This window comes from Sus scrofa, chromosome 10, assembly GCF_000003025.6.
Source record: "Sus scrofa isolate TJ Tabasco breed Duroc chromosome 10, Sscrofa11.1, whole genome shotgun sequence".
Classification (NCBI taxonomy): Eukaryota; Metazoa; Chordata; class Mammalia; order Artiodactyla; family Suidae; genus Sus; species Sus scrofa.
In genome coordinates this window covers 14,291,139-14,311,634 of record NC_010452.4, presented here as the reverse complement: position 1 = coordinate 14,311,634, position 20,496 = coordinate 14,291,139, and the positions used below count along the sequence as shown (strand labels likewise).

At 48.7% G+C, this 20,496-nt stretch overlaps 1 protein-coding gene across 2 annotated transcripts in view; it reads right to left on the bottom strand.

Moving 5' to 3' along the window:
* STUM (stum, mechanosensory transduction mediator homolog) overlaps nt 1-16,676 on the bottom strand; it is a 56,096-nt gene extending 39,420 nt beyond the window's left edge. The window contains exon 1 of one of the 2 annotated variants that reach the window (XM_003357643.4): nt 16,215-16,676. In XM_003357643.4, coding sequence (XP_003357691.1) covers nt 16,215-16,413 — 199 coding nt within the window. In that variant the 5' untranslated portion in view covers nt 16,414-16,676. The remainder of the gene's footprint in view (nt 1-16,214) is intronic. The other variant, XM_005667938.3, reaches the window with a different exon arrangement.

The window sequence follows — 20,496 nt, the reverse complement described above, 5'->3', positions numbered from 1 at the left end:
CATGTTTTCAAGGTCTAGGTAATGTGATTTCGTTCACCCAATCAAGAGGCTGTCCGGTTTCTCCACTGTATGATTTTTCCCCATGCAAGTAATACGCATTCTGCGGAGAGGCATTTGAAGATCATGCAGACATCCTGCTTCTCATCAAACTTTCCCCCCTGGATTTAATTTGACGGCCATTGCCCAAACCAATCTTTATTAAAATGTCTTCTCTGACTGATCACCTCCACTGCTCCCGCCCCAGTCCCCCACCCACTCATCAACCCAATCGTAGGCTGAACAACTTGAAAGGATGGAAGTCGACCCCCCCACCCCTGCCCCCTGCTCTTCCTAGTCACATGGTGACTGTCCTTCACGAGTCCCCTACAGAGCAAGCCCTGTGTCGCAACGATGAGACAGCCTCCATCCCTCCCCTGCTCCGTGTCCCTCCTCTGAGTGGCTAGAACACCAAGGACCTCCCTGTGACACTCAGCACTCCTGCAGGCCTGCCTCAGCCATGAACCTGGGTCATGTCCTTCCCTCTAAGCAAGGAAGGCTGAGAAGTGACACGAAAGCCTGTGTCCCTCGGGTAAGAGACGCACTAGGTTAAGGGAGCAAAGACATGCTCTTGATTCCACCTGTACAACCAGAAGTCAGTTTGCACACACACCTGTCCTTTGACAAAGACCTACAGGACCATGCGAGGCACTGTGGGGGTAGAAGGTGCTAAAGCAGAGCCCCTACCCTCAAGGAAATGATTTGAGTATGAAGGTTAAGACATCAACAGAGAAACAGACTTTAAGGAGAGCAAGGACATGTCTTAAGTGGCCTGAGTCCCAAAAAGGAGGCGCATGCAACACCCCCCCCCGGGGGCGGGGGACAGGGGTGGAATGGTCAAGAAAGGCTTGGGGGGGCAGGCTCTGGGGAAGGGCCTGGAGGGTGGGCAGGACTTGGACATAACGGTGGATAGGGGAGGGTGTTCCATGCCAGGGTGCAAAGGAGCAGAAAAGTCTGGGCATCACTATAAAAGCAAGTTGTCCAGTTTCACTAAATACAGGGAGGGAAAGAACAGGTGAAGTTCACTGAATCCTTGTGGGCCCGATATGGAATGGAAACTTAGTCCATGGACAAGAGGGAGCTCCTGATGATTTCAGAGCAGAAGAATGAGACGGTCATAGCTGAGACCTGGGCAGAGATGGGCTTCATCTGCTAACATAGAAATGCTATTAAAACAGTAACAGGAAGTTCCTATGTTGGCTCAGTGGTTAATGAATCCAACTAGGAACCATGAAGTTGCAGGTTCAATCCCCGGCCTTGCTCAGTGGGTTAAGGATCCAGCGTTGCCATGAACCATGGTGTAGGTCACAGACGCTGCTCGGATCCCGCGTTGGTGTGGCTGTGGTGTAGGGCGGCAGCTACAGCGCCAAATGGACCCCTAGAGTGGGAACCTCCACATGCCGTGGGTATGGCCCTAAAAAGACAAAAGGATAAAAAAAACAAAAACAGTAGCAGGAAACGATAGGCAGCCTGAGCTGTGGCCCAGGAAGACCCAGGTCCACCTGAGGTGGCACCTGGCCTAAAGATGACATTTTTCTTTTTTCCTTTTTCTTTTTCTTTTTGTTTTAAGAGCTGTACCTGGGGCATATGGAAGTTCCCAGTTTAGGGGTCGAATCAGAGCTGCAGCTGCCAGCCTACACCACAGCCACAGCAACACCAGATTCAAGCCAAGTCTTTGACCTATACCACAGCTTGCAGCAACGACAGATCCTTAATGCACTAAGCAAGGCCAGGGATTGAATCCGCATCCTTGTGAATACCAGTGGGCTTTTAACCTGCTAGACCACAACGGGAACTCCCAAGGTGACACTTCTCAGGCCCACGCAACACCCACAGGCAGGGCCAGAGCCATATGTCCCCCAAGGGAGGGGCCCGCCCCACCTGGGAAATGGCCCACGTTTCAACTTAGGCCACTGGGGCCAAGCTATCACTTTTCCATTGAGAAAGTTTTCCTTCAGGGTGAGATGCTTCTTTTTAAAAAGAAAACAGAAAATGCAGCTTGACAACCTTGCAAACAGTGTTTGTTCCAAAGCCTCCAGGCAGCCTGCGTGTCTCTGATCTGGGCCTGGCCTTCTGAGAGGCAGGTTCCTGACTGGGGGAACTCTGAGACAGCGGCGACAAGAGGTTCCCCAGCGATCACTCCTCAAAAGAACCTGCCGGAAGGTGTTCTTGTCACATGAAGCCTTTGAAGCTCTGAAGGGAAGCGGTCACAAGGCGAGGGTGGAAGGCAGGGCCCGGGAAGGACCAAAACAAAAGGCTCTGAATTTGCTAAAACCTACTGACGTGGGGGGTGGCTTTTATGTAGGTTTATCTCAATACAGCCGCTAGGAAGGGAAAGGCGGGGCCATGGGGGAGAAGAAGGTCTGGATGGCAGGATCTGATGTGGTCACTGACAGGACATGTGCCCGCAGCCCTCCCCAGAGCTTTACAATACCCGCACATTCATTTTATCCACACATGGAAGGAACCCTCCACTCCAGCCAGGCACGGTGGTGGCACCCGGGCCACTGGCTGGGGTAAGTGATGTCAGACTGGGGGTAAGCGTTTTGGGTCTGGGAGGAGGCCTCTTCTCTGTAAAGCTGCTCTGTAAAGATGACCTTGGAGTTCCCATCGTGGCTCAGCGGTTAACGAATCCGACTAGGAACCATGAGGTTTCGGGTTCGATCCCTGGCCTTGCTCAGTGGGTTAAGGATCTGGTGTTGCCGTGAGCTGTGGTGTAGTTTGCAGACGCGGCTCGAATCCCGCGTTGCTGTGGCTCTGGCGTAGGCGGGAGGCTACAGCTCCGATTAGACCCCTAGCCTGGGAATCTCCATGTGCCGCAGAAGTGGCCCTAGAAAAGGCAAAAAGACAAAAATAAATAAATTAATTAAAAATAAAATAAAATAAACAAGCAGCAAGGATATATTGTTCAGCATAGGGAATAGAGCCAGTACGCCAATACTTTTTAATAACTTTAAATGGAGTATCATCTATAAAAATATTGAATTACTGTTGCACACCTGAAACTAATATAATATTATAAATCTATACTTCAATACAAAATAAATTTAATTTAAAAGTAAGTACAATAAATGCATAATTAATCCCTGTGCTTTTTCTCTCAAATAATATTGGCCCTTTCCCCTAGAAGCCATTCCTTTTATTATTAATTTTTTGTCTTTTTGTCTTTTCTAGGGCTGCTCCTGTGGCATATGGAGGTTCCCAGGCTAGGGGGTCTAATCGGAGCTGTCAGCCACGGACCTATACCACAGCCACAGCAATGCCAGATCAGAGCCGTGTCTGTGACCTATACCACAGCTCACGGCAATGCTGGATCCTTAACGCACTGAGGGAGGCCAGGGATCGAACCCACAACCTCATAGTTCCTAGTTGGCGTTCTTAACCACTGAGCCACAACGGGAACTCCTAGAAGCCATTCCTAATTTACATGGCTTGAAGAAAATGTACTCAGCTGGACCCACTGAGACCCAGAACCCAATGCTCACTGGGAAGCTCCCACCCTGAAAATACAGCTGCCCCCAACATATGTTCTCCCAAGATGGACCCCCACCCAGCTCCTTGCCCAGGTATGTGGCTTCAGGGATACAAATCACCCATATGGCTTCCAGGATGAATGAAGGAGCTGCCAGTGGTTTCCCTGGACTCAGGAGCTGAGATGTTCAAACACAGACCTAGGAACTAACTTTTATAATAGAATAATGATAGGTAAAGCCACACACGCACATACACTCATTCATTCATCAGTTTGATGCTCCCACAGCCTCTTACCGAACGGTAGAGTCGGCCTCAGAGAAACATTCCTTGCTAAAGCCCAGGGTTTGGCGAGTATAATAGCAAACCTTCTCCTAAATGATAAACCAAGCCCTGGAGAAAGTACGCTGCTGCCCCTTCACCCCCAGCAATGGGTGCCAGGTGCGTGAGGTGGGGGTTAGTGACCAGCAGGCGTTCCCAGGTCCCAGCTCAACCTGGGGACCAGATGCTGGAAAAGGTGGCCCCGCTTCCTTCTGGCTCTCCTGCCCCAGTGCCACTGCAAGGAAAACTCAGGGAACGATCCTGGGAACAAAGGAAATGATGCCAGTGCTAACTAGTAGTGGTAACCCCCTTTCTGACCACTGGATGCTTCCTGGTTAACATAATGAGACAGCAGGGCAGGGGTTATTTCCGTTGCACGGATGGAGACAGGACTCAGAGAGGTGAGGGGGCTCAGGGCTCTGCACCTGAAGCAGGACCAGTCCTGAGGCTTCCTCACTTCTGCTTCACCCCTTTCCTAAGATGCCTTGTGGACTCATGAATCCGCGGCACAACTGGAGATGTGACTTGGTCCGGTGTCCTCTGGTCACTCTGCTCAGCCTGAGGCTCCTTTCCCCATAGTGTAGCCAGGAAAGCACTGCCTCCAGGCTGGGGACTGAATTAGATGCACCCAGAAGCCATCCCACCCCTTTCTTCCACAAAAGCACACATCTATTGGCTGCTTTATTACCGTCTACTACCGTCTACTACCGCCCCCCTCCCCAGGCCATCCGCTCCTAAAGCACAGGGACTGCGCCTCCTTTGACCTCACATCTCTGCTGGAGCACAGACCTGGCCCACAGCTGGAGCAGGAGCGCATCGGGGAGCATGTGCTGTAGAGGCGCTGAGTCAGCTCTCCTCGGCTCAGCGCGCCCCTCTTGTCTCCGCTTGAGGCAAACACAAACTTCCTCAGCATCCTCTGCTGACTGACCACGTCTGCGCCCCCCCAGCGGCTCTGCTTCTTGCAACATCTCGGAGGAAATGTGGATGCGGTTTATATTATTGAACCTGACCCGGTCATCCCTCAAAGTGTCACGGCCCTAGGCTGTGACCCAACTCACCATGGGATACGTCCCATGGGGAGACTCACTGAGCAGGTATCGCGTGGCACAGTGACATTTATACACTGGCTTGTAAGCGATCCTGCAATGAATACGTAGACATGGAAGGTAAATACAGTGGAGCGTAGATCCCACTGTCCCAGATATGCTACAGTCTTTCACAATGGTTAGAGTGATGCCGTCTTTGCATTAGAGCATCATCGTTACCTGTGAGGAGAATGTTTTCTCAAAACAATGCTTATTTAGGTTTTCTGCTTATAAAAGTAATATATTTTATGCTCATTCTAGAAAATTTTAAATATAGAAAAGTATAAAGAAAATAATCACCCATATTCCACCACCTATTAACATTTTAATGTATTTCCTTCCAGTCTTTATTATCTGTCATCTACCTTATAGTTTCTTTTTTATTTTTATTTGTTTATTTATTTATTTTTGCTGGTTAGGGCCACACCTACAGCATATGGAAGTTCCCAGGCTAGGGGTCGAATGGGAGCTGCAGCTGCCAGCCACAGCCACAGCCACAGCAATGCCAGAACCCAGCCGTGTCTGCGGCCTACACCACAGCTCAAGGCAACACCAGATCCTTAACCCACTGAGGGAAGCCAGGAATTGAATCTGCATCCTCATGGATACTAGTCAGATTTGTTTCCACTGTGCCACAATGGGAATTTCCAACCTTACATTTTTTTTTTCTTTCTTTCTTTTTTTTTTTTTTTTTTTTTTTTTTTGGTCTTTTGTCTTTTTAGGGCCCACTCGCAGCATATGGAGATTTGCAGGTTAGGAGTTCAATCGGAGCTACAGGTGCATGCCTACACCACAGCCATAGCAATGCAGGATCCAAGCCATGTCTGCGACCTACACCACAGCTCACGGCAAGGCCGGATCCCTAACCCACTGAGTGAGGCCAGGGATCGAACTGGTGTCCTCATGGATGCTAGTCGGGTTTGCTAACCTCTGAGCCACGAAGAGAATTCCACAACCTTATATTTTTCTTGATTTTAAGATGCCATTGATCATAAAATACATCATTAACTTAGTAATAACTTAAAAAAAAACCATTTCTCGCTATTATCAGTGATAATACATACTTCAATTGCAGAAACATGCAAAATGGGGGAAAGGTGGTGCCTTAGAATCAAGCAAATAACAAATATTTGAGATCAAACAGACAGTGCAGTTTTCAACTAACTTCTTTTCCTTATACCCTAAAACTTTCCACATCATCAGAAACTCTGTGTAAACACCATTTTAATTGGTGCATAATATTCTACCATAAATAGCCACAATTTATTTAACTATATTTCTATTACTGTCATTTGAGTTTGTTTATAATCTTCAATATGTTTATGTTTCTTTTAAATTTATATTATAAATATTATAATGCTTCATGGAACATCTTTATGTGTAAATGTTTGTCCATGTTTCTGATTGTTTCCTTGGGATGAATGCCTGCAAGTGGAATTACTGAATCATTGGGTATGAACATTTTAAGATTCTTGATATAAGTGCTAGGCTATTTTTGAGAAAAGATGGCCCAATTTACATTCCTGTCAAGAGTGCATAAAAGTCCCTTCTCCTTCTATAACATTGATTCTTACCCTTAAAAAGACAAACAACAACAACAAATAATGCAAATCAGATAGGAGGGGAAACTTTTAATGAAAAGCTACAGCCCCTTATCCCAGCTCTCCTTGCTCTAAGCCTGGCTTCCCAAAGGGAATGACTTCTATTTCCGGTTTTTACATATTTCTTCATTTATTCAACTTATATTTATTGAGCATCTATTGTGAACCTGGCACTGTTCTACAGGGCAGGGATGCAGCAATGAACAAAACAGATCCCCCTGCTCCCCAAAAAGGCCCTGCCCTCACAGAGAATAGATTCAAGTGTGAGGAGATAGAACATAGGAAGAATAAATAAAATATACGGTATGTTTGACAGTGAGTTTGATAGTGTGTTTGACAGTGCTCTTAAGGAAAATGAAGGCAAGAAAGATCAGAGTCTAGGAAGCAGGGAAAGAGGCCCAATTCTAAGATAATTTGGAAGGTATTATGGGCTGGACTGTGGCCCCTCAAAACTCCTATGATGAAATCTTAACCCCCAATACTCCAGACTATGACTCTTTTTGGAGATGAGGTCTTGAAAGAGGTAAATAGCATAAAATGTGGTCTTGAGGAGAAGCCCTGACCCAGTATGACTGGAGCCTTTATAAGAGGCAATTTGGACACAGAGACACACAGAAACCAGATCATATGAGGACACAGGGACAGCGTGGTCATCTGCAAGCCAAGGAGAGAGGACTCAGGAGAAACCAACTCTGCTAACACCTTGACCTTGGACTTTCAGCCTCCAGAACTGTGAGAAAATAAATTTCTCTTGGTTAAGCCACTCAGTCCATGGTACAGTTATGGCAGCCCTAGCAAACAAATACAGAAGTCCTCGCTGGGTTGGTGACCTCTGAGCAAAGACAGGGGACATGAACAAGGGAGTCACATAGATATCTGTAGGATAAGTACTCGGGCAGAAGGAACAGCAAATGCATGGAGTTCCCATGATAGCTCAGCAGTAATGAACCGGATTAGTATCCATGAGGATGCAGGTTTGATCCCTGGCCTTGCTCAGTGGGTTAAGGATCCGGTGTTGCCATGAGCTGTAGTGTAGGTCGCAGATGCAGCTCGGATCCCATAGTGTTGCTGTGGCTGTGGTGCAGGCTGGCAGCTGCAGCTTGGATTTGACCCCTAGCCTGGAAACTTTCATATGCCAAGGGTGTGGCCATAAAAAGACAGGAAAAAAAAAAAAAAAGGAACAGCAAATGCAAAAGCCTTGAGACCTTGAGGTGAGGAGGTGCTTCTGTCATGGTCAAGAAACTGCAAAGAGGCCAATGGGGCTGGAGCAGAGTAACAAGAGGGAAAGTAGAAGATGATGTCAGAAAGACTGCGGGGGAGGGGTAGACACTGTGGAGCTGCGCTGTCCCCTGGGGTGACCACTGCGGTTAATGGGCACTTGAATGGGGCTAGTGCAAACTGAGAGGCAGTGTAAAGGTAAAATCCACAACAGATTTTGAAAGCCTAGCAGACACACACAAAAGAAATATAAAATATCTCATTAATGACTGTCATATTGATATACAGAGAATGATCATATTTCAACTATGCTGGCTTAAGTACCAGGTACTATTAAAGTTAATTTCACCTGTTTCTTTTAACTTTTTTATAATGTAGGTACTAGAAAATCTTAGATGACAACCTGTGGCTCCTGTTACATTTCTTTTTGAAAAGTTTTGGCCAAAGGGCTGGTGGATCATCACAAGGACTTGAGCTTTTTACTCAAGAGCCATGGGAGGGTTTCCAGCTCAAAAGTGACAGGATCTGACAGCCCCCCCATGTTTGAAAAGGATTGCTTTTCTTGCCATGTTTGGGACAGGCTCTCAGGGGGATCAGTAAGGGATGCAGCCTGTTAAGAGAGCACTGCACTCGGAAGAAGACGGGAGCTTGGACCAGTGAGGTGGATGCAAGAGGGTCAGAAGTGGCCAGATAGTGACTAGATTTTGAAAGCAGGGCAAAGGATTTCCTGATGGATTGTGCGTGGGGTGTGAGAGAAACAGGAGTCAGGGATGAAGCCCAGCTTTTGGCCTGAGCTGCCGGAGGGATGCCATTTGCTGAGATGGGGAAAGACGAGGGAGAAATAAATCAGAAGTTTGGTTGGGCATAACTTTTGGTTTTGGTTTTTGAGGGGAGATGTTGAGAAGTCAGTTGGATATGAGACTCCAGAGGTCTGGGAGAAGGCTGAGCTGGAGATCTGGATCTGGGGATGCAATTTTTTTTCTTTTTTCTTTTTTTTTCAGGGCCACACCTGCAGCATATGGAAGTCCCTGGGCTAGGGGTTGAATTGGAGGTGCAGCTGCTGGCCTACACTATAGCTTATGGGGACGCCGGATCCCTAACCCACTGAGCAAGGTCAGGGATTGAACCTGCATCCTCATGGACACTAGTCAGGCTCTTAATACACTGAGCCACAAAGGGAACTCCACAGGGATGCAATTTAAAGCCAAGAGACTGAGCTTGAACATCAGTCGGGGGAGTGTAGGTGGAAAAAGAGATCAAGATCAAATTGAAGATCAAGATCAAGAAGCCAAAGTGCCCCAGGGAACTCTCAGGAGGAGCCAAGAGGATTCATGAAGGTACAAGGACAACTAGGAGAGGGTGGTGTTCCAGAAGCCAGGCGGAGAAGACAGCGTTCGGAAGTGGAAGTGAGCCACTTCATCCAGTGGGACCAAGAGGTCCAGGAAGATGACAGAGAATTGACCACTGGGTTTAGCAAATCTTAAGACTGTTGATCCTGGTAATTATTCTGGTGTTTTCTTAATCTCCAGAGGATGCTCCTATGGCTTTTTCATGTTTTATCAACTTTACACATCATTTATGGACTTTCTACTATGAGACATGAGAGTTAGTTTGATCACATCACCCTCAGCCCCCTTGTACTCATGCCAACACAGTTCCATTGTCCCGATACTTCATTATTTCAGTTCATCTATTGATTTCCTTGGTAGCCTTTATTTCCTGGCCTATCAACTGCAGACAGTGTGCCTTGATCACCTCCTTTCCAGGTGTTTACACCTCCACTTTAACCCTCCCCACATTAGTCAGCTCTGGTAGTTTGTCCTGGGACAATAACAACCCTTACATCACAAGAGAAATAACTCAGCAACTCAGGTTTATTTCTCACTCATGCGAGATGTTATGCCATGCCACGGATGTCCTCTTTATTCCAAGAACTGGGGTGAAGAGCAGCCCCCATCTGAGAGTTCCCATCGTGGCTCAGTGGTTAATGAACCCAACTTGCATCCATGAGGATGTGGGTTCGATCCCTGGCCTCATTCAGTGGGTTAAGGATCCGGCGTTGCCATGAGCTGTGGTGTAGGTCGCAGACGTGGCTTGGACCGTGCATTGCTATGGCTGTGATGTAGGCCAGCGGCCACAGCTCCTACTGGACCCCTAGCCTGGGCACCTCCGTATGCCTTGGGTGTGGCCATAAAAGACAAAAAAAAAAAAAGAGCAGCCCCCATCTGAGACCTGTCATTTTCAAGAGAAAGGGAAAGGAACAATGGCAGAAGTTCACAATCCCTCTTAAAATGTCTGCCCAGGCACCGCAGGTGTCGCTGCCACTCCTTCAATTGGCCAAAACAAGTCACATGGCCAAGCCTGATATTGACGGGCAGGGAAGGAAGTCATCCCCTCCCACAGGAATCGTGGCAAGCCATATGGTATTAAGTGGAATGTGCCATCATCTTTCAGGGAGGACAGTGGATAAATGGGAACAATAATTTAATCTATGACCATATATCTGCCAACTTCTACAAGCTGTTTTTTGAATTTTATATTGTCAAGATTAAAACTCTTATATCCTTCCCTATAGCTATTATTAAATAGTCTTCAGTGCTTTCCTCTGGTTGGTTTCAGAAGTTAAAAACCACGGAGGAGGGAGTTCCCGTCGTGGCTCAGTGGTTAACGAATCCGACTAGGAACCATGAGGTTGCGGGTTCGGTCCCTGCCCTTGCTCAGTGGGTTAATGATCCGGCGTTGCCGTGAGCTGTGGTGTAGGTCGCAGACGCGGCTCGGATCCCGCGTTGCTGTGGCTCTGGCGTAGGCCGGTGGCTACAGCTCCGATTCAACCCCTAGCCTGGGAACCTCCATATGCCGCGGGAGCGGCCCAAGAAATAGCAACAACAACAACAACAAAAAAAGACAAAAAGAGACAAAAAAAAAAAAAAAAACAACCCACGGAGGAGCACTTATATCATTATGACTAAGCAAATATTCTTCACTACAGAATCAAAGAGAAACCACGAGGCCATATCATGCCCCGCTCTTCCAATGGCATACCCTATGCACTTAAAAGAGACTTTCCTATGAGTTCCCGCTATGGCTCTTCGATACCAAACCTGACTTGTATCCATGAGGATGTTGGTTCAATCTCTGGCCTCGGATCAGTGAGTCAAGTATCTGGCGTTGCTGTGAGCTGTGGTGTAGGTTACAGATGCGGCTCAGATCTGGTGATGCTGTGGTTGTGGTGTAGGCTGGCAGCTGTAGCTCTGATTCGACCCCTAGCCTGGGAACTTCCATATATCATGGGTGTGGCCCTAAAAAAAAAAAAAAAAAAAAAAAAGCCTTCCTTACATTCTACCACTTGCTCAAAATCAGGCCACAATTCTATTTGCTTCCTATTTGAGCTATCTATCTATCTATCTATTTATTTATTTTGTCTTTTTGCCTTTTCTAGGGCTGCACCCAAGGCATATGGAGGTTCCCAGGCTAGGGGTCTAATTGGAGCTGTTGCTGCCAGCTTACGCCACAGCCACAGCAATGCCAGATCAGAGCCACGTATGCAACCTATACCACAGGTCACATCAAGGCCAGATCCTTAACCCACTGAGGGAGGCCAGGGATCAAACCTGAAACCTCATGGTTCCTAGTCGGATTCGTTAACCAGTGACCCATAATGGGAACTCCTGAGCTATCGCTTTAATAGATATTTTTTTTTTCCTGAAGTTGCTTTATCTCTTTTTTTTTATTATTGGTAGAAGAAACGTGTGCCTTCTACATTATGTTCCTGATATCTTCAAATTTTTATTTATTATTTGGAATCTTCAATTCTTCTTTTATTTTTATTTATTTATTTTGCCTTTTCTAGGGCCACTTCTGTGGCGTATGGAGTTCCCAGGCCAGGGGTCTAATCAGAGCTGTAGCTGCTGGCCTACTCCTCTGAGTGAGGCCAGGGATCGAACCTGCAACCTCATGGTTCCTAGTCAGATCCATTAACCACTGAGCCAGGATGGGAACTCCAAATTCTTCTTTTTGAAGCCTGCTGACCTGATATAATTGGATAGTTTGTTTCATTTGGAGATCTTAATGCTTTTGCATAGCTTTCAGTCTTTACTGCAGTTACTGATTGCCTTCTGTTTTTCTTTCCTTTTTTTTTTTTTTTTTTTTTTTTTGTCTTTTTAGGGCTGCACCCATGGCATATGGAGGTTCCCAGGCTAGGGGTCGAATCAGAGCTACAGCTGCCAGCCTATACCACAGCCACAGCCATAGCGGATCCAAGCCGTGTGTGCGACCTACACTACAGCTCATGGCAATGCCAGATACTTAACCCACTGAGCGAGGCCAGGGATCGAACCCGCAACCTCATGGTTCCTAGTCTGATTTGTTTCTGCTGTGCCATGACAGGAACTCCTTACAATCTATTTAAATAGACAAAGAATAAACTCTTGAAACAAAAGGTACCACAAGGTAGGGCATGATTAATCATTGATTAGAGGCTGAGGCTTAGAGGAAAGAGAAGAAGCTGAGCCAGCCTGTGGTGCTCTGACCAGGGAAGCAAGACCTTAGTTGACTGTCAAAGAGTAGACGGTGTATTAGGAATAGATTAAATATTTATGAATATTTAACAGTAGATTAATAGCCAATATTAATCAGATGGAATAATGAACAGTTAATACAAGTTCTCCTCTGTCCCTTCCCTGCCACTCTCTGAGTTATCAACATTTTCATTTCGCCAAGTCGATCGAGACAATTTTTAAATATGAAAGTATAATTTTGCTCCTAACCTGCAGATAAATAAACACTCCGGCCATTTGGGGACATAACAGTGAACTTCCATTACATGTGTGAGTAATTGTGCATACTTATAAATGCCCTTCCTGCTGGAGGATCAAAGTACTAGCCATGGTCTTTATTAGTAGAGTTTCCCTAAACAGGACCGAGGGAAACTCATTTTACCATAGTCTATTTTTCAAATTTATTTCATATTAGTCCCATGAGGAGTCAGAATAATCATAAATCACTTCTCTTTCCTATCCACTTCCCAGGAAAGGAAACATCCCTCTTATAGTATTTAGCTCAGCAGCCCTGTTGCATGGATCTAGAAGGTACCAGGTAAGGACTAGGCTTAGAATTCTCAGATGGATTTGAGACACTATATCAGAGAAAAACCACGCCTTCACTCAACCCAACACCCGTGCTCTTATCCAATTTGCAAATTAGGAAAGGACTTGCAGGTAAGGAAGTTTCCAGGAAAAAAAAAAAAAAAAGAGCTCTTTGGGCGAGTGCTCTGACCAGTTTCTGGAGAGTAAGAGTGAAGGGAGGATGGCAAGTGCTTGGGCCCATGAGATAGATGCCCTCGGCAAGGTCTAGCCTAATACTACTCCCTCCAGGAAGCTTTCTCTGAACCGCCACCCCAACCCAGAAAGAATCGCCCCAGTTACTGATACAATACTGTTCTTGCTGCCATCACAGCACTTACAAAAAAAAATTTCCCCCTTAGGTCAACACCTGCAGCATATGGAAGTTCCCAGGCTAGGGGTCTAATCGGAGCTCCAGCTGCCGGTCTACACCACTGCCACAGCAACACCAGATCCAAGCTGCATCTGCAATCTACACCACAGCTCATGGCATTGCCAGATCCTTAACCCACTGAGCGAGGCCAGGGATCAAACCAGAATCCTTATGGGTTCTAGCCAGGTCCGTTTCCACGGAGCCACAACAGAAACTCCAGCACTTACAAACTTAAAGTTTGCATCAGTTGTCCTCAACAATCTATGACATCTTGACTAATTTATTTCTCATCACATCCCCAGTGCTTGGCACGTGGTGGATGCCCTGTGTTTGTTGGATGACTGAGTGAATGGATTAAAAGAAGCTTCATTTCCTCAAAGGGCAGAGCCAGACATGAATATTCAGTTTTCACAGGAGCACTGGATAAGCCTGGCACACCTGGAGAAGTGGATCTGGATTGAGGGAAAAAAATTCTAAGAATTGGAGCCTTTCAAACCACTGGGGGCAAGTGGGGGGGGCGGAGCCTGCAAGTTTAGCCTGGGCAGCTCTGTGGTCCAAGATTCCTCTGCAGGTGCAGAGGAGCTGAGAGGTGAATAAGTCATCAGAAGAAAGGTCCCAGAAGGCACCCACACACACCAGGGAAAGGACCAGTGCTCAGCTCTGCAGAAGAGCAAAGAGCAAGGACTCAGGTCTCTGGAACACTTCTAATGGCCAGACCCGAGCTTTACGTAATCTCACTTCATCCTCCCAGCAACCCTGAGAGACAGACATCCCTGACTCACGAAGAAGAAACATCACCAAGGATCAGAAACGCCCTTCAGTGTGGGGAGGGGCGCCCCCCCCCATCAGAACAATTAAATGCCTGGAGTCAGTCTCTGAAAATTCCTAACTCTGTATACCCATGGCTTGCCTCACCCTGTTTTTTCCCTTTGGTAGTTGGTTTATTTTCCCTTTCTTTTCTTCTGGCTTCTTCAAAACGCTTCTTACAAATATCTCCAAGGATGATGATCTAACAAAGGGAAGTGTAAAGAGGGAAAAACTGGATGCCCAGGGCAGGGAGGCGGCAGGGCAAAGGGTAAGAAAGGGGCCGAGTGAGGCATACCCAGAAGGACGTGTGCAGGTGCCCAGGCTGTGGCCTCACCCAGCATGGACGGGGCATATGGGCCCTCCCACGTGCCACCAATGCATTTCTTTCCTCAAAGACCATAAACTGGAGTTCCTGTTGTGGCTCAGCCGAAAAGAATCTGACTAGTATCCATGAGGACACAGGTTTGACCCCTGGCCTTGGTCAGTTGGTTAAGGATCCCACATTGCTGTGAGCTGTGGCAGATGTGGCTCAGATCTGGTGTGGCTGTGGCTATGGTGTAGACCAGCAGCTACAGCTCCGATTCAACCCCTAGCATGGGAACCTCCATAGGTTGCAGGTGCGGCCCTAAGAAGCCACCAAAAAAAAAAAAAAAAGAGAGAGAGAGAGAGAGACCATAAGCTGGCCATCTACCTCACCACTCTAAAAAAAGTCGGATGGAGATGTGTCCCTGCTCTTTATCTTCACATGCCTAGAGAGATGGACAGGCAGTGTCTTTTCACTCCAGCAGGTGGGAATTTCTGACACAACTGCATTAACAGCAGCTTGCCTCCTCACAGTGCCTAAAGGCGCAAAGAGAGCAGGCCTGATGACGTCAACTAGGCTGCTGAGGGCACCAACGAGGGGGAAGCCCAACTAGAGACCACCTAACTTCCTTCTCAGACAAATACGCTGCTCTGGCCACAGATGAGCGCCAAGGGGAAAGTGAACACGACCTGTAGTGGGTGCGTGTGACCTTTGATGTTAGCGTCGCAGAGGACCCTGCAAAGCTGGCTAAGCGCGGGCCGTGAGAAAGGCCAAAGTAAAACCGCTTCCAGCTGACCTCTGTTCCTGGGAACTTGGAGCCTATGCTAGCAACCAGCTCGAGCGCGGCGGCGAGCTCCCTCCTGGAGAGGGCCCAGAGGTGCCTGCCCCCTTCAGGTCTGGCATGGAATTGAGATTGGGGAGGGTGCCCTTGGCACGCAAGAACAGCGAGTGCCAAGCGCGCAGACAGAAATTTCGGAGCGGGGTTAGGAGACAGAGAGTTGAGAAAACTTCGCGTTGCCCCCTTTTCTGCACCTTTCGGCACTCCTATCTCGGTGATGAGCCTCTGCTTTAAAATTTGGGACACTGGTGCCATCAGGGACCCTCGTGCCATTAGGGACCCTGCGGGCAGCCAAAGTCCGACGTAATTACAGGCGCGCGCTCTCCACTTTCTCAGGAACGGAAGTGATGGGAGGGGGGTCATAGGGTCAACCACTTGGCCACGTGCGGTTCAAACCCACAGACGTCCAAGCTAATAAAATCACCCGGCTTCGCCTTGGGGCTGCAGGCGGAATCGCGGGTACTCGGGAAGGAGGCAGAGGAGGCTCTGGCTGAAGAGCTCTCGCCCCCACACGCCCCGCAGCGCGCGAATGCAGGCGGCGCTGCGGGCTGTCTCCTAACCTGGCTCGTCCCCCGCCCCCCACCCGGCTCCGCCTGACTTCTCCGCCAGGCGCGGCCCCAAGGCTCCTCCTGCTCAGACCCCGTGCCCCTGGGAGAAAGGAGCTCGTGGGAGGGTGCGCGCGGCGAAGGGAAGAAGCAGGATTTGGAGGCGCCTGGAGGGGAGCCTAGCTGGGGCTGAGGGAACCGTCTGGGCCGCCGCCCGCGGGCTCCAACATCCCCGGCAAAGTTTCTAGCTCTTCGGGGCTGAATCGCCTGGCTCCCAGGTCCGAGAAGGTGCAAGGCGCGTCAGGGAACCCTGCGCCGCGCCCCCCTCCCGGCACCCGCTCCACGCGACCCTGCCACCTGCCAGGGGGCGCTGGGAGCGCCGGCGCAGCTGCCGCCGCCGGTGGACGCCGCCCGAGGGTCCCTCCTCGACCCCTCCCCTGCTGTCCTCCCGCGCTAGGGCCCCGGGGCGCCGGGGTCGCGGCCACCGCGTCTTACCCAGTCCCGGCACAAAAGTGTTGAGGAAGAGACAGATGACGGCCACAGGAAAGGGCATGTAGGGGATGGCGGCGCGCAGGGGGCCCTTCTTCTCGCGGACCTGCACCACCACCCCGCTGGACGAGGACGCCCCCCGGTCCGCCGCCGCCACTGCCGCCGCTGCAGCCGCCGTCTCGGCGTCTTTGTGCGAAGGCTCCATGGCGAGGCGCGCTCCCCGGGAGCCGGGCTGCCGCGGCCGGGGCTGCCGCCCAGCGCACAGGGAGCGGGTAGCGGCCCGCTCCGGGCTCCGGGCTCCGGGCTCAGCGCCGAGCTCAGGAGGCCAGCGCGCTCCTCGTGCCGCGCGGCTTGTCCAGAACCCCGCACTCCCGCGTCCCCACGCGCCCGGCCCTCTGCCGCGCGCTCGGCTGCGCTCCCACACCCCCGGCAGAGGGGCGGGGAGGGCGGCGCGACACTCGGTGACAGCGCTCTGACGCCCCTCCCCTCCGGGCCCCTTCCCCGCCCTCCTCACCGCTCCCCACCACCCTCCCGCCCCAATACCACTTACTAATCAGAGCGGAGGGAAGAAAGTAGAAGAGAAAAGCAGAGGGAGCCAGTTGTCCAGCTATTGGGAGGCATGGACACACCTCTCCATCCCCAGACAGGTGAACCCGGGCGGGAACCCCCGCCAAGCACACCGCGAATCGGGCGTGTGCGCTCCTCTGGCACGTTGGGAAAAGGCTTCGAGGTTGAATCCTTTCTTCTGGAGGATGCATTTAAAACTAGGGCGATGAAGGCCAAGAAAGCGAGCCTAGTGTGCCTTAAATTCATTCCAATTTACATAGATTTGTTTTAAGTCACAGAGAAAACGCTCTTTTAGAATGGATAAGAGAAAGCAGGAGACACAGCTGTTCAAACAGGTCTCCGCGAGGCTAGTTAAAACGGGACCCTCCCTAAAACACATACATGCAGACGCGAAAAGCTGCAAGAAACGAGCCTGTTGCTCAGAAGGGAGGATTTGGGCCATCCCTTGAACAGTTTTAGGGGAAACCTGGGGCTTTTGTGAGCTGGACGTGATGGTTAAAAAGCCAGCGAAGACACAGCGCCGTCTGGTGTTTTGCTAATGCAGCAGTTGGTAGAAGCAGAAGGATTTGGTCAGGTCCAAGCCTGCAGGAGGAGGCCCCATATTTAATAAGATTTTCCAAATAATTCTGCCCTCATCGCCACACCTGGAAAAATGAACGGATGAAAGCAACCGCCTCTTACCTTAGGGAGGGATTCAAGGCATCAGAATTATCCAGATAGTCAGCAGATCGTCGGATTGGACAGATGCAAATCCACTTCCTTCCCAGTCGCTCTTTTTCTCCAGGAACAATGGTGATTAAATCATCCCAAAACATTCCAGGAACTTCTGAGGAAGGATGCTGAAAGACCATGCATTCTTTTATGGGTATCTGAATAAACTAATTTTAGAAGCAGATGGTCAGCAGGTGTTAGTGGTGATGCTGGTGAGCCCGCACACACACTACCAGCTTAGGTCTGGCAGTCAGAAGTGAACAAGACTGAAAGTTTTAGTCTTTCCTCGGCCACTAATTACCCGTATGACTTAGAAGACTCATTTAGCCTCTCAGGGGCTTGAATTACTGTGATTGGAAAGTCAAAGCAAGATTCTATTTAATACGTATTTATGGGAGACCTAATAGGGCTTAGATTCTGGGGAGAGAGAAAGGAATAAAACCCAGCCCCTGGCTTCAAGGGCTTAATAGATGAACTGACACTAACCCCCAGGATGATAGAATTACAGGCGGTGACAAATGCTGTCGTGCAGTAAGCTGAAGGTACTGAGAAAACAAGGACCCATCTGTGAAACCAGCTAGAGAGGGGAGGCGTCAGGTGTCACTGTCCCCAAAGAAGGAGATGGGAATGAGATGAGCGATGACCAGAGCTAACTACTCACAGGAGATTTATTTTATTTTAAACAAACACATTTCTCTGAGCACTCTATGAGGCACGAAGCACTTTACACATTTTTGCTTATTTAATCCTCCCCATAGTCTATGAAGTAAGGATTATTTATATCCTCATTTTACCTACCAATGGGGAAATTGGAGCACAGAGAGGTTAAGTAAACATCCTTTGAACATTCTTTCAAACATCTGGGGGCCACTAAAAGTATTTCAGGGAAGAAATTGGATTTATATCCTCCCATTTTCTAGATGAGTTGCTTAATATCTGGTTGTCAGAAAGACATCTAGGTATGGGAGTTCCTGTTGTGGCTCAGCAAGTTATGAGTTCAACTAGTATCCATGAGGATGCGGGTTTGATCCCTGCCCCACTCAGTGGAGTAAGTACCCGGTGTTGCCCTGAGCTGTGGTGTAGGTCACAGACAAGGTTTGGATCCTGCGTTGCTGTGGCTGTGGTGTAGGCCTGCAGCTGCAGCTCTGATGTGACCCCTAGCCTGGGAACCACCATGGATGAGGCCCTAAAAAGAAAAAAAAATCTCTCTCAAATCAGACACAGACACTGTCAGGGAAACAAATCAAAGGTTGATTACATCAACCAAATAACACATCTAGGCCAGGCATTGGGTCATAAACATAAAATCTGTTTTATTGACCTCGTTCTGTCACCTCAGCTTTGGACCTCTTTTTTAACTGAAACAATTTTTTGTTGTTTAAGTCAGCCTCCACACTGCACAAGGAATGCACATATCAACCTGAATGGCTCCTTTTGGCAAAGACTACATTGCAGCTTTGGCAGCAGAGAGACAGACTTTATTTGGAGTTCTGTGTCTTTGAACAATCTCTTACCCTCTCTGGGCCTCAGTCTCCAAACTGTAAATAATCCTTATCTCATTGTTCTGTGAGTCAGGATTAGGGGAGGAAAATATGTGCAAGACACTCAACAAATGGCAACCGAGTCAGGAGCCCTTTCATGCCAAGTGATAGAAAAACCCAACTCAATTTTTTTTTTCTTTTTTTGCCTTTTTAGAGCTGCACCCATGGCATGTGGAAGTTCCCAGGCTAGGAGTCAAATCAGAGCTACAGCTGCAGGCCTACACCACAGCCACAGCAACGCTGGATCCTTAACCACTGAGTGAGGCCAGAGATCAAACCCACATCCTCATGGATGTTAGTTGGGTTTGTTAACCACTGAGCCACAACGGGAACTCCCGTCCGGGAAATCAAATTTAGCTTATGGAGGGTAAAAAGGAATGTATGTTGATAATAAATTCAGCTTCAGCTCACATCTCCACTCCTACCCAACTGTGTGATCTTGATCAGAGCAAGTCAGCCCTCTGCGCCTCCATTTATCCATCTGTTGAATCGGCATTTTCATGCCCACCCTTCTCGCTCTTAAAGACCAGTGTGTGGACCTAGAGCATAAATTAGAACAGTAGCAGTACTGTGGGTCTTTGGATCAGGTGGGTCATCTCCCTGCTCCCTCTGTGGATGAAATTTCCCCTTCCTTCCCGAAGTGACATTTGCCCATCTGCCTCCTTCCCCGAAGGCATAATGCGTAATGTTTGCAGAGGGACATGATGAAATAGAAGGGATGTTTATAAGGCCAAGGTCAAACAGAGAAGTGAAGGCCTGGGCCCCCACTCACCCATCTTCCGGTGCTGGTACCAGGGTGCTCGCACCCGCACTCACGGTGGGTGACTGATCTACAGGGTAAGCCTGGCAGCAACCTTGGCTGTGGAGGCATAATCAGGCCAGGATGTCTAGATTTGGACACTAGCTATTTACAGAAATACTTGGAAAGGGAGTTCCCGCCATGGTTCAGAAGAAATGAACCTGACTAGTAACCAAGAGAACTCAGGTTCGATAACTGCCTCACTCAGTGGGTTAAGGATCTGGCGTTTTCATGAGCTGTGATGTAGTTTGCAGATGAGGCTCAGATCTGGTGTTACTTGTGGCTGTGGTGTAGGCTGGCCGCTGCAGCTCCAATTGAACCCCCAGGCTGGGAACTTCCATATGCCGTGGGTGTGGCCCTAAAAAGCAAAAAAATAAAATAAAATAAATAAAAAATTAAAACATCTTGGAAAACAGCACTTTGCGGTATTACTCTTATTTCAATTGCGCCTTCTTTAGCTTCTGTGCTTACCATTCATTCTACCTCAAGGACCTGCCAGTGATGGGCCATGGGCCAAGTGGCCTCCAATTATTGTATAGCATGTGACCTAAGAACAATTTTTCCTTTTTTTTTTTTTTTGTCTTTTTAGGGCCACACCTGCAGCATGTGGAGGTTCCCAGGCTAGGGGTCGAATCAGAGCTACAGCTGCCAGCCTTCACCACAGCCACAG